This window comes from Papaver somniferum, chromosome 1 (assembly GCF_003573695.1).
Source record: "Papaver somniferum cultivar HN1 chromosome 1, ASM357369v1, whole genome shotgun sequence".
Lineage (NCBI taxonomy): Eukaryota > Viridiplantae > Streptophyta > Magnoliopsida > Ranunculales > Papaveraceae > Papaver > Papaver somniferum.
The window spans coordinates 48939159-48953180 of record NC_039358.1 but is presented as its reverse complement, the minus strand read 5'-3'; the positions used below and the strand labels follow the sequence as shown (position 1 = coordinate 48953180).

General features: G+C 35.5%; 1 protein-coding gene and 1 long non-coding RNA gene across 19 annotated transcripts; one reads left to right on the top strand and one right to left on the bottom strand.

Moving 5' to 3' along the window:
- Positions 1-638: 638 nt before the first annotated feature.
- Positions 639-4314, bottom strand: LOC113328684 (exosome complex component RRP41 homolog). Of its 2 annotated transcripts, XM_026575717.1 has the most exons (12): positions 4158-4314; positions 3588-3643; positions 3427-3473; positions 3194-3254; positions 2645-2683; positions 2452-2519; positions 2100-2178; positions 1974-2010; positions 1632-1748; positions 1450-1535; positions 1261-1350; positions 1075-1122 (listed from the first exon to the last, which is right to left on the bottom strand). In XM_026575717.1, exons 2-12 carry the CDS (start codon positions 3639-3641, stop codon positions 1075-1077), a joined length of 726 nt encoding a protein of 241 aa, XP_026431502.1. In that variant the 5' UTR covers positions 3642-3643; positions 4158-4314. The 2 variants fall into 2 exon arrangements, with proteins under 2 accessions (XP_026431499.1, XP_026431502.1); XM_026575714.1 differs by lacking the exon at positions 4158-4314 and having other exon boundaries at positions 639-1122; positions 3588-3641.
- Positions 4315-4784: 470 nt separating this feature from the next.
- LOC113285922 lies at positions 4785-13550 on the top strand. 17 transcript variants are annotated; one of them, XR_003329022.1, is made up of 14 exons: positions 4785-5064; positions 5920-6386; positions 6502-6670; positions 6778-6885; positions 6999-7244; positions 8104-8129; positions 8328-10012; positions 10139-10208; positions 10316-10424; positions 10647-10731; positions 11120-11235; positions 11625-11733; positions 12867-13002; positions 13130-13550. It is a non-coding gene; the product is annotated as an uncharacterized LOC113285922 (long non-coding RNA). The 17 variants fall into 17 exon arrangements; XR_003329018.1 differs by adding an exon at positions 11442-11519 and having other exon boundaries at positions 8328-10208; XR_003329035.1 differs by having other exon boundaries at positions 4786-5064; positions 6999-7096; positions 8338-8400; positions 8544-10208.
- The last annotated feature ends 472 nt before the right edge of the window (positions 13551-14022 follow it).

Sequence of the window (14022 nt, the reverse complement as noted above, 5' to 3'; positions counted from 1 at the left end):
GAAATCAAAGCTTTGCAATTGAAGAGCAGTACCAGCTTCACCAACTCTACAAAATCCAGCAATGACTAAATTCTCAATCATTTTTCTGGCCTTACTTAACAGATCTGATTTGCAAACTCCATTAATCAAAGATTAGCTAATCAGTGGATCTTGCAAATCAAATAGTTTGCAAGTGATATTACTGAGTCGCCAGAGCAAAATGAAGAAGAAGATGATTAGGGTTTTCACTGTTATGATAAGAAGACTTCCTGAGAGACCTATAAATACACACACAAAAACAAAAAATAAAATAAAATAATGAAAGTAATATTTCAACCCCACCATAACAAAGAGGTTGGCCAAAACCTCTTTTTTGTAGGTCTTGCTGAACAGAAAACAGGCACTAAGAACATTTTCTGAACCAAAGTAAATGGTAGATATCTTTCTAGACAGATTGGCACTGTCAAGTGAACGGTGCCTAGCCTTTTCTGAGTAGTAAAACTGGTAGTTAAAGTGGCAGGCATCCACTGAGTGAGTTTTGCTCAACTGTGGTCTGACAGCATCACAAACAATCACCATGTTAGTTGTCCAATCCAATCAGAAACAACAAATTTCACCAAGAAAAAGAACCAAACTTTTAGGTTGTTAAGGTTGCGCAATATCCATAAGCTCTTAAAATACAACAGTTCCTGAATTTTACCTAGTTACAGAAAAATATCATTCTCCATAGTGTAGAACTGCAGAATACTCGTGTGCATGGTGGAAGGAGTAAAGAGTAGAGATGAGCGGATTTTATTGATAAAGAAAATTCTTAACTTCTTTGGTGCTCTAACAAGGATACTTTCAGTGGCTACTCTATGTCTTTGTTTGGTTGTACGAAATTAGTCTCAGAAAACTAATCCTTTAGATCAACCTAAATGATTACTACTTTCATTTCCAACTCGAAATTCTACAATGGAGAAATTACAATCTATCATACTTACGATCAAAATTGATATCATTCTGCTTCCACTTCTAACAGGTTATAATCTCAGCAAAAGATGATGTAATACTGCGAAAGAATGGACACAACTTCATCGTCGTCGTCCTGTAGTATTATACACCACGGCGATACTCCAGTTGCTTGGTGTTTTCTTGTAGTACCTGAGAATTGAGCAGAGGGTCAGGCACAAATTGGCTCCATGATAATGTAGACCGAGAAACGAACTCGGGAGAACGCTTTGGATAAAAAATATTTGTAGGATGAAGGTTACAAAAAGTTCAGGCTATATATATACATACTTTTCGGATGTGATCTGCTATTTTCTTGCACCCCTCTACCGCGAGTTGCATTACAGTTTCAAAGGTCTCCATAGGCAGTTTTGCATCCATCTGCCATTATATAAAGGAAATTTTTTCAAAACAGGGTCAAGCCATAAGCTGAATGTTTGCGCTTTTATAACACCGAAACAAATTCCTCAGAAATTGAACCTGAAGTAGGGTCACTTGGTCCATCTTTGATAGAATTCCAACAGAGACATCAGGGCCTCCTGCGCTATCTTCAACGTAGTTCAAATCTGACGAATCATAATTTAAGTTTGATTAGCAATGGAGTTTTGAAACTTCTATATGGCAAAACTTTTAAGACAAAAACAAACTTATTATTAACATACCGACCAAAGGAGTCCTGTTAAGATATCCAGCACTGCAAGAAGTGGCGAGATCACGCATTAGGATTCCGGCATCTGCAAGTGCCAAGGTTGCAGCATTTATGCAAGCAGACCTTGTTCCTGCAAAGAAGGATAACCCTCAATTTCGTCGAAAATATTAAAACAAAAATCACAGGCGTAAATGCATAAAACTTACAGACAAGATAAAGAACAGTAGGATTTTGGATCCAAAAGAATTTCCAATTCCTAGAATTTTGGATCCAAAACAAGCAATTGTCATACGAGATGTGATCATCAAATATTTAACTATCGTTCTGGATTGATTGCAACAGTGTTTCGGCTTACCTCCATCAGCTTGAAGAACTTGGACAAAAACGTCTATCTGCAGAACACATATTAAAAGGAGCTCAAAAAGGGAATATACATGCTGCATACAGGAAAGAGATTGCTGCAAAAGTAGTTGTAACAAACCTGGGAACGAGGCATTAGGTGTGTCATAATGCAAGCTTCCAAGATTTGTCGTATAACAAGAGATATCTCCGTGGATCGCCTTCACATAACACAAGAAATTCAATGGAATGCAAAGATTTCAGTCTACTAAGGTAACTTATGTACTAATCAAGTCATCGTGTACTCTTTTTGAGGATATGAAAGAAACATGTGAAAGATAAAGAGTCAAATCTCAAAGGCATTCTTGTTAGTGCTAGCCTAGATTCCAATACAAATTGTTCTTGCAAAGTCAAAAAGAACTTATCGGTTGCTGGTTAAAAGGCATGCTACGAGCTTCAATAACTTTTAAGAGGTTAACAATGAAAACGACTACCTGTCACCCTTTGGTTTCCTCATTCGATCTCCAGTACTAAAGTTAGCCATGCCATACTCGCACCTAACCTGTGCCAAATTTTAAAATACAACGTGAAAAAAAAAACGGCGACTGTAAATCAAAGGAGTCAAGGACAGCCAAAATAAATTAAAAAAATCAAAAGCACTAGAGAGATTGAGATTATAATACATACCAGAGCCCGATCATTCAATTGTTGGCTCCTATTTTCAACCTATCAAAAATGAAACTCTCTATAAGTATAAATCACTGGTTCAATTTTCGGTAAAATACTATCTCTTGTTAAGTGTCCTGCTAGCTGTACTACTCATTGTGCTTTTCCACGCAGATTTTTTCTGCTGACCCAGTTGGAGGAACATAAACCATTTGTGCATGGGTTAAAGCTAGGAGATAATATTAATACAGTATATAAATAAAATCAAGGCCGGCGCATAAAGCTCAATTACATACACGTTTAACTATTTCACCTCCCCACTTGTGAATATGTCTAGTCAAAAGAGTCAAATATAGGTAAATCAGATGAATCACTGAGAGTCTAGTTCATTTGACTACTCAAATAGATAAATCAGATGAATCACTGAGAGTCTAGTTCATTTGACTACTCAAATGTATATTAGTTTTTGTATGCGCCTACGCCCATATTTTTACTGTTAAGAAGTTTACTTTTGAAATGACTGAGGCTGCGAAGACACTAACTTTGAAAAATAAGGTGCTTGATCTTTACCTCTCGAGGTCCATATACTACAGCTATAACCTTAGTGTTTCCCATTTCGAAAACAGCAGACCTGCGACAATGGAAGCACAGAGAAACTATTACGGTTTAACTCCAGGACCATATACAAAACATATCCCACAATAGAAAGACATTTTAGACATCTAAATATTAAAGAATGTTATGCGCATATGTAGAAAAGAATCTACGTCCACAAAGTGTTTAAGGAATGGGAAGTATTATACCCGTCTGCATTGGCAACAGCACCAAGCTCTGCACGAATCTGCCTCATCTGTAATTATGAAACAAAATGTTTTTTGAGATACTATGTTAGACTCGGAAAAAGAAGAAGAACCCCATGTAAAATGAAATTTGTTGTTTAGAATGTGAAAGAGGAAAACTTGACCTCCATAGGACGACGACCATCTAACCGGAGGCCTTCAGGACTAACATACTCCATCTCTGAGAAAAAAACAGAAGCAGGTGTGAAGATGACATAAGATTTGTACAGTAAGCTATATTGGACAATTTTATAAGTAGAATTGATAGTAGTTTTTTATTGGGTTTCACAACAAGAACCAAACAATACAAATTCTATGAATCTTTGAGATGCTTGATTCGATAATTAGACAAACATGAAACTTCATTAAAACCCAATAACAAGAATAACATGAAAGTGTTAATAAATTGGTCATCAAAGCTTAGCTTAGGAGCCTCTAACCATCACCTCCTTACCAGCCCTTTTATCAAGGTCTCACCATCAAATTTTGCTAATTCTTGACGGACTATACTCTAAACATCTAATAACCTAACGACACAGTGATGCAAGGTTAAATGAGCAGAAATTCAATGGGTTGATAGAAAACATTCAAACCTAAAAATTAAGCCCTAGTAACCACTTTTGTTTTCATTCAACCAAAGCTCAAGTTTCCTAAAAAGGATTGAACTCAGAGAAGCTTAAAGAAAAAGAACTTACCAGAAATTACTGCCCTAAAACACAAATCAATCCAAGGGGGACTTGTAATTGAAATTGGAAATTGAGATTTTTCTACCCTTCTCGCTTGTCTCTGAGAAAGTCAGGGAATTGAATGTGTTGGGGTTTAGGGGTTTAGTATAGACTTGTAAACCAATTGTCTAGACTAGAGGTTCACCTAGTCTTTTCCATGTATTCTTTGGTTATTTACCCCTGAACTTAGGTCCTGGCCCTACCGGATCAATGGATACCCCTAAATCCAAAATCGTAGAAGAAATAACATCTCATAAAAGTAATGTCTATCACTGTTCCACGGCATCTTTGGCTCTTAAATTCTCGGGGGCAGAATGTTTTGGTGAATACATGATCAAGGTAGTTAATGTCGTGTATCGTTTGGGTCTTATTCATCTATACAAATGATATTATCTGTTTTTATAGGCGATACTTTATTAGTTTTTTTTTTTAAAATATTTATTATTTATCAAACAAAAAAATAGCATAGTTATATAAAGGTATGAGCTTTCTCTCTATGATAGCCTAGGCTATCAGACGGACGTCATTTAACGAGGACCCCGATCCGGCGGTTGGGAAGCTGCAGATGGAGTTTTTCAATGGACGCCTAGGAAAGTTCTGTTAATGTTAAGTTGGTCATGTGGGTGAACCAAATATTGGGCGGGTTTAAGCTCTTGGCCTTTTCTCTCTGTTTTCCACGTAGAGTTGTGAGGTTTCTTCTTCTACTTACTAAGTTTTTCTTTGGTTTCTCCGGACCGGCATTGCCGCCACCACAATTACCACCAGCAGCTATACCTTCATCTACTTCTCCTTCTCGAGGAGCAAAAATGATTCGAAGTTAACCACACATCTTCTCATCTTTTAGTTGATTTCAGTTGGTCATGAAGGGATTTGCTAGGTAAGAAGAGATTTTGTAATAGTAATTGAATTTTGTTAATATTTTAGAAATTAAAACCTAGGGTTTCATATATCTAGTGGTAAATTTGGGGGTTTTAAATATATTGTTATAAGTTTAATGGTTGTTGTGTTAACTTGCTAAGAAATACCAATTTATCAATTTCTTATATGATTTTAAGGTTTTCTGTTCGTTTTTGTTTCGAGTTATTGAGTTTCTCTGTTATATGCTTTTGATTTTTTTGTTTCTGCAATTTTGTTGATGAGTTTTTGCAAATTCTTGGGTAATTCCATTCCGTTTTTGTAGATTGGTTAACAACCTGTGGACAATGGCATTCAATATATAGATAAAAAGTCAACTTGTTGGGGTTTAGGTGCCTTCATTAGCTCCTTACAGATTGATTCCAGACATGAATCTCCTAATTGAGGCCTATTGTTTGCATACAATTGAGTTTGTGTTTGAAAATTAGGTCAAAACAATGTAAGAGTTTTGATTTTTGGTATCAGCGTTTTCTCTGACTGGCGGACTGAATTTCTTAGGGCTTATGAGATGTTCACTTCGTGCAGGTTGCTTGAATAAAGTCGGATAAATAAATTGAGTTTCATTCAGTTGCATTCGTTGTTTTCTGATTAGTTAGTTCCTATTTTTGTTCTTGCTTTTCACAATATGTTATTGCGATTGTCATCCTTCATACAAGTTAAATATTAGATTGTATTGATGGCATTATCTTATCGGTGAGCAACGATGATGGTTGGTTCAGATTCCAGCATAAAATGGAAAGATTAGCATTCCTGTCTATATGTCTATTTGATTAGAGAAACAAAAATCCCCAGTCTAATTTTATACAACTATATGCAGGTACAAATTAGGGGAGGAAAACATTTCTAGCTAGATGTCTCAGCAGCTTGGTTTTTCGAGGCAAATCAGGCTCCAAAGGAAGCTTCTCAATAAGGATGTTGAGAAGTCATTTAGAAGGCAGCTCAGGAAATGTGATAGTCATTTGTATACGTTTCCGGTTAGTAGCTTTTTTGGTCTCTTTAAACAATACATAAAGGGTTATTATGGGACTATGTCGCCGATTTAGGTATTGGTAGACAAATTCGGCCTGACCGATATAGTGGTGCAAGACGGCAAGTAAGAGAGGACATGGATGACACTGAAAATATAGTACTGCTCATTGGAGATGGTAATTTATCACCGAAAGGATAGTTTACACATGGAGAAAGACACAGCAGCATAGTGCGGAAGATTCCCAAAATTGCATTTGAGTGCAGTTTACATAGTTTGACTGGATAATCTGGACTATTAATATAATAAAACAAAAGGTAATCATCGCTGATTTGACTGTCCATTTACTTCCTAGATTTTGTCTACTGGATATGAGCTTTTTTAACTTCAACGTAAGCGCTTTTTTCCCTACCCATCTACTATGATACGCAGGGAAAAGCGCTTTCAACTTGGATGTCACTACATGAAACTGGATAGTATTGTCCAATTGGCTACCTGTAGGAGTTGTTTAAGAGAATATTTTCTCAACATGATATGTACGTATGGTGACCTACAGTATTTTAACTGGATGATCTGGATTATTAGTATAATAAAACAAAAGGTAATCATCACTGATTTAACAATCCATTTACTTCCTAGATTTTGTCCACTGGATATGAAATACGTTCTCGCATTTATTTTAATTTTAATTTATATCTATCGTGGCAGTGACTCCCTACTACAGTGAGTAGACAATATATTCTAAATGTGACCTCAGCTGGAGAATGAGAATGGTGTATTCGTCATATATTACTTGCAAAAAAAAAATCTTATCAGGTTTGAAATATCATCAGATAACTTGGAAGAATTGACAGTGTGACTTATTATAATTTAAATTTTTTCTAGGTGGTGTTGTTGTCACTAATGTTGTATCTGCAATTATTTTACAGATGAACAAAATAACTTCGTGGAAATGCTCATTCTCCTGAAGTCTGGGTAACAAAGAGAAGATTGTGCATCTTCGCCGTCTTTTAAGCAGACAAACAATGTTCGTAACTATATTACTGGATGTGCTTTTCATGGGTAGGTTTGATGTGGTGGTAAATGGTGAATGCTCTCTAAGTCTTCACAATAACAAACGAGAGAATAGGTAGCAGGATCCTGTGTGCGACAGAGATATGTTACTTCTTGAAAAAGTGGGTATTTACTACCACTGTATAGGGTTGCGTATGATGATATCTTGTTGTAACAACACGACTGCCACAAAGCCATAGCGTTGGACTTTGTGGCAGTAAATAGAGCTACTTTTAAGAAGTTATATCTAGAGGCAATCCAAATCTATTTGAACCAATGGAAACTTGATAATTGTTGTTGTTGGGGCTTTCGATGCAATAGTAAGACATGTATGGTGTATTCTCACAAACATAGTCAGGTGTTAACCTTGGTTCCATCTCTTAATTGCTTAATTTCCTCACTAAATAACGTTATTTTACGTTTTTAATTTCTTGATCTGTTCTAGCAGTTTCATTATATATAATTGGGTGGAAACCCTAATTTTGTTTTCACCATCATCAAACTATCAGCATCAGGCTATTGAAGCGAAATATGAAGAATCCCTGGTGATTTCACGGGTTTTCTTTTTGTGGCAAGTTTTTTTTTTTTTTTAAAAAAAACTAATTTATTTTGTAGAACTTTTAAACCCTGATTATTATTTTTTGGTGATATAATTTTAGGAATTCTTAAATAGGTCCTGAATTTTGTTTGTTGGTAGAGAAGAAGATGTATTTAATACTGATGAAATCTGAGTACTACATGATTTAACCATTCAATTTCAATATGAGGTTAACATTCAATCATCTTAGATTTTTGAATTATGTAAATTGGAATTGACTAATATACTATTCTAATCTTCACTGCCCTAATCTTCACTTACGGCTTTCCATCTCCCGTATTCTTTTTACCTTACAGCTTTCCTTTTCCTTGATCTCTTTTGGTCTATTTCTTTCTCATCATATTTTGTCATCTTGACTCAGTGTTATGTTGATTTGTTAACAGGTACATAAACGAGAATTCTCAACCAGGTGAGAATTTGACTCACTGTTATGTAATCTTTGCTCTCGGTGTTTTGTTTTTCCCCCCCGTAATACAGTATCAATAGGTCCCTAATAGCGACTATGTACTTACCATATATTACATGAATACCGAAGCTACGGAATATTCCATCTAACACCTGCACCAGCTTCTCTAAAAATATTTCGCTCATTGATGTTTTGTTTTAGGGACAATCAGAGGTTGAATTGGAGCTGAGGTCGTAAGAAGCATTTGAAATATATCCTCTGGCCAAATTTCATGGTACGTTGCAGATGTATATCTCTTATTTGCTGCATACAGTTCAGTTGACTTGCAATTTAGATTATTCCATCTTTTATTTTTATGTAATATTATGTCAGAGTATTGTGTGTGACTTGGATACCTTATTCGAGTGAACGACTCAGGTGGCAGAGCTCAGTGCGACACTAACATGAGATATTTGAATCTACCAACTCCAATGAAGATCTATAATTGTTATAGTATAATGGGTAACACAATTGAAGTATTTACTATTGGAATTTCTGTTTTGGTTAATAACAATTTTTAATTGATTTTAAAATCCACAGACAGATGTTGTTTGGTTGCATTTAGTCTCTAGCTATTATACTTTGCTTGCCCAGCTATTTTTTGTTTGTAAAAGCAGAAAACCGCAGTTCTACAAAGTAATGGCCTTCATTTGAGATATTCTGTCGTACACCTAATTTGGCATCTTTTTTACATGGCTTTCATTGGTACAATCTGAAATTTTACACCTTTGAGGCAGAAATTACAATCTAAGTTGAACATTCATTCAAACTGGAGGTTCAAATCACTGAGGTAACATCTGATTTTTTCTTCTTTGCTCTCTTGCCACCCATGTAAGTAGATCTCTTTACATGAGTAGGAAAAAATAGATTTACCAATTCGATTTTACTTCTTCATTGGTTTTTCTGAAACTAAAGATGTGAATGTTAAATGCTTTTGTAGTTTTAGTTCAATTGAATTGATGGGTAAATTTATTTTTTCGGGGTATAAATGTGCCGAAATGGATAGTATGCCTGCTGCTATATTCCTTTGAATAATGTGATTGATGTTGATATCATATGCAGTCTAGCATATCACAGTTTTATCACTATGTGATAAGATTGTCGGTACTAAAGCTACATTAGTGGAGGGAGTCATGACCCATAGGTTTTGGTGGCTTCTCTACTTAACTATGAACATCTTGGGAAAGAGGTTTATTAGCGAGTCGCTCTTAACTCAGTTTCAGCCTTTACTCTGATTGTTTCTTAGTTATATACAGGGGTCATACATCTAACCTCCCTCTCTTACATTTTTGTGTTATATACCCTTGCATCTCATTATTTTTCAGGCGGAATCCAATATAGCTGTGGAATACTGAGTAATGAGCATGAAGATTCGTGATTTTCTTAAATTTATTATTAATAATAATGCAATCTTGAAACAATGTGGTAGTAGTTATTCTTATGTAAGAATATCTTTACCTTTTATGACCTCGAGTAGCTGATAATTGCAGCTCATATCCTTGCACGTTTTGCATTATTGATTTGGTTCCCCTTAATTAGAATACGTAAGAAACTATATGAATCTCATCTGAAATCTGCCATGCGAGAGGCCCAACAGTAGACCTCCAGGATCATATGGTGGAAAATCAAGTGTTGCTGAAAAGTCGCAGTGATCCAGAAGCATGTATTTTAGTCCAGATTGAGTTCGTGTTAGAGGCAGGGTCTCCGGCTTTCAATGCAGTTTCTGCTACGTTGAAGAGCTCTAATGTAGAAGTCTCTTTATTCCACCTCCAACACTTAGAAAGATCTATCCGAAGTCTGTTACCCCTGGATATAGCAACATTCACAGCTTCAACTGACACCAACAAGTGCTCCATCTAGAATTCTTAAACCTAAACGAGTTGATGTTGATACCATTTCAGTTTTATTTGTGTAATCAATATAAATTGTTTACTCTTCTGACTTTTCTTTCTGATGCCATGTTACAAATGCAGCTACACTCCAAGCAAGTTAGAGAGAAATTCAGACAAGAACCCTCAAAAGCAAGTTAGAGAGAATCAGAAGGTAAGTGCATGTTTTCCGCACTCCATTGTTAATACTGGGTGTATTTTGTCCATTTTATTCTTAAAACTGCTATTGCTAGCAGTCTGATGTAAAATTTCCCTTTTCAGATGAACAGCTCAGGCTTCACAGGCCTGATTCGCAGATATATATGCTCAGGCTTCCGCTTCATAATATCACTGAGATAGTCATTCAAGTGCTACCCCTGCAAAAAAAAAGGTAATGAAGACCCCCCGCAAAATCACAAACTGATCTGTAAGACCTAAGGCTAACAACTTTCCTCCCATCACATCAACATAAAGTGATTTTTCACGGTCAAGGAGGTACAATAAACCGTAAACGGGTGCAAAATACTGGGAGGTTTATTCTTAAACTAATTCACGTTCATGGTAAATACTTCGGTATTAGTTGAATTGATCTACATCACTTTTCTTTATGTAGGAGTTGTAAGAAGTAGCTACCTACAATAGTTGTGAGCGCGAACAGATTTATTGGTTTGTTGGTCTTTGCATCTCAATATATCCAGGTAACAACATGTAACATAAATATGGATTCATTTTCTGCCATTAACAAAGCTCCATTATCCTAAAAAAAAAGGAAACATAGCGTTTTTTAAGCTCATTGTTTCATGTTCATCGGTTGGGAAATAAAACTCAATTATTTCTTCCAAATCCTGTTTAAATATTTTATGGATAGTTTCTTAGAACACAACTGTTTTAATATTCAGAGTTCTTATCGTTTGCGTAGTGGTAGGTAACATCTTAGTCGTGATTTCTAGACCTAAATTTTTTAAATCCTATGTAGTACAAGCGCAACGAGTATGTCAGAATTTAATCTTTTAAAAAAAAAATTGTTTTTGGTTTCTTTCAGTAACCAAGGGTTTTTATTTTTGCCCTAATGTAATGAATATGTAGGGGCCAGTGATAAATGCCAGAAAGAGAGAAGAAAGATAATTGATGGGGTTGATTTCCAACATGTTCCCCTTAATGAATACAAGCAGAACATGCAGTCAATAGTCTCCTTCATTAAGGTCCTACTTCGCTCCCTCTGTATCTAAAATTATTTCGTTGTCCAACAGTCACTCATGAGATGGTACGCATGTGGTGTTGCAGTATGCTTCTTGATACCTCTATCTCTTCTCTGACTATAATTTTGGTGTTGCAGTATGCTTCTTGATACCTCTATCTCTTCTTGATAGAATATGTACATATTTGATGGTTCTTTCTCACATGGTAGGAATAATAAAACTCTGACAGACGGGGAAAAATATACTTTGGCTGAATTACACATTCAGACAACATTAATTGCTACAATGTAATGAGTTAACGTTTTTTTACCCATTTTCCATGTTGTGCAACAGTATGATGCAGTGGGAGACTTATTTTTGGGGTTATAATCAAAATCTATTGATTTTTCTAGATAAGAAAGCTTAAAATGGGAAATGTTTCGTGACAAGGGGGTAATGGGACCGTGGATGCCGAGGAAGCGTGATATTGGGGATTCTATGACTTTGACTAATATCCATCAGGTGCTTCACTTTCTTATATTTTGTTTTGTTAATGCACAAAATTTGGGAATGTGTGATTATTTGGGCGGGAGGTGAGAACTGTGAGTATTTGTCATCGCTTTTGTTCTGAGAAGTTTCTAACCATCTATTTCCAGCTAATATTACTTTCTTATATGTAAGAAACCACTGGAATTTCAAAACTTTCAATGTATTACTATTAATCCATGTATAGCTTACATGGTGTGTCTGAAAGTATCACATAACTTCCACATCAACTTGACATGCCAATGAGAATTAATACTGTTTTATTACACAAATCTTGAAGCTTTCCTGGTATAGCATCAAATTTCATTTACTGAAAAACGAGAGCTATTCACACATCTTGCAGTTGGCTTTGCTTCTTTAAAATCTATCTTTGGGTACCAAAAATAGTGAAGTTTTTATAATATCTTGGCACTTCAAATCGGGTCTTTAATACCTTGTTGTCTTGCCACGATTAGCACATCACCTTAATGATTGTATATTATTCTCCCCTCCATAGCCATGGGCCTTTTAATACCTTGCATTCTTGCCACGACTAGCACATCATCTTAATGACTGTATATTATTCTCCCCTCCACAGTCAAGAAGTATTTGTCCCTGTTGCTCCTCTTTTGCATTTCAAATGCACATAATAAATGCACATAGTGTTTACGTAATTTATAGGAAAGCATGTTAATATATCACAGTATCCGTGGAGATTTTTTGTGTGCATGCCCTACTCAATAGATAGTAATGCTCAGTTTGGGCTTTTCTATTGGTATTTAGGATTTGCTTCTTATGTTTCTTAAATAAATTTCCAACGTTCTAGGCATGTATCTTAATCAGTTGAGTACTAAATAGTTGGGGTTAACGAAGGACTTCTTTAGTATGTATTCCCTTTTGTAAGGTCTTAAGTTGGCATAATGATCCGCAATTTCGTGAGTTCATCATGATGTTCATACCCCTTACTATAGGTTGCACTATTTAGAGGAGTTAAACAATCTGGATGCTTCTGAAAAATCATTTGGTGGATTGGAATAATATGCACTTTATAGAATCTATAATTTTATTTGAAACTATAAATTATTATAAAAGCTTATTTTTGGCTTTTAAAATTTTATCCATCTTTGTAGGATCTATCATAGGTGCATTCTAAGGATGAGAAACAGGTGTTGCGTTAGCATGTTGAAGTCTGTTGTCCAGTCTGAAGAGTTCCTTACAAACTCTAAAAGTTGTGTAAAAAAGTGGATGCTGCATTTCTCAGCTTAGGTTGGTTTTGACTCTTTTCACAGTCGGTTACTAACATTTTTGGGTCTGATTTGTTCTTTTTTGATTTATTGAATGGATGTTTGAGAAGTTTTTTGGGTCCTAATTTTCTTCCCTTTTGGTATGTCAGCTTGATATAGCTATAATGCCCCGCATCTCCCGTTTGACTACATAAATCATCTGAAGAACCCAAGGGAAATACGTGAAGAAGCCGAGAATGCATATGAAGCAGGGTTATAAACTTAAGATCATGATATAGAGACAAACGATATAGACTTTAAGATCATGCATGATGTTAGGGTTACATGTGCATACGAAGTAGGGTGTCAGGTACACTCTCTTCTGGATATCCCTTCGTGAGCAAACAATTGGAATTGTATTTGTTGTCTTAGCTCAAATGGCAGAGCATATGGTGTTTACCATGTAGTTGTGGGTTCGACTCCCACAGATAGCATAGCTGTATGAGTAAGCAAAAACGGTACATGCATTCTGATACCCATACAGAGATATAACGCGACATAGGCATACATATAAAAAACTTTTCATCTCTATATTATAAATATGGCGCGACATAGGCATACCTGTAGAAAACTTTTCATTTCTGTATTTTCTCTATCAAACAAAAACCAATATTGTTTTCTCAGCACTTCGTTCAAAAGAGAATATGTTGGAAGTTGATTGCGCATTACACTTGAGTTATTTGAAGATTTTTGCGAGAAGATGATTGCATTTGCATATGACCTCTGAGTTCGTCTGTAAATAAGATCAATTAGCTGGAACAATAATTGTGATGAAAATAAATTATAGTGGAACCTGCAAGTAAATTAGTTATTATTAGTTTGAAGGTACTTTTAAATCTATTTGAGCTCTTTTAAATTATAGATGAAAATAAATATATTTGTGCTCATAAGTTTTCTCAAATCAGTCTGTTAGATATGGGATGCAATTCCAAATCGTACCGAGAATTCACAAAGAATTTCCTTCTATAAGGATGAAAAATGGATTTTGGTTTCCGTTCGCAAG

Excerpts from the sequence above, each read along its gene's own strand:
- LOC113328684 (XM_026575717.1), bottom strand. The coding sequence starts at position 3,641 with ATGGAGTATGTTAGTCCTGAAGGCCTCCGGTTAGATGGTCGTCGTCCT. Across the intron at positions 2,520-2,644 it reads AATTGAATGATCGGGCTCTG|GTTAGGTGCGAGTATGGCAT; the intron begins GTATGTATTATA and ends AATTTGGCACAG. Across the intron at positions 1,536-1,631 it reads TAACAGGACTCCTTTGGTCG|ATTTGAACTACGTTGAAGAT; the intron begins GTATGTTAATAA and ends ATGATTCGTCAG.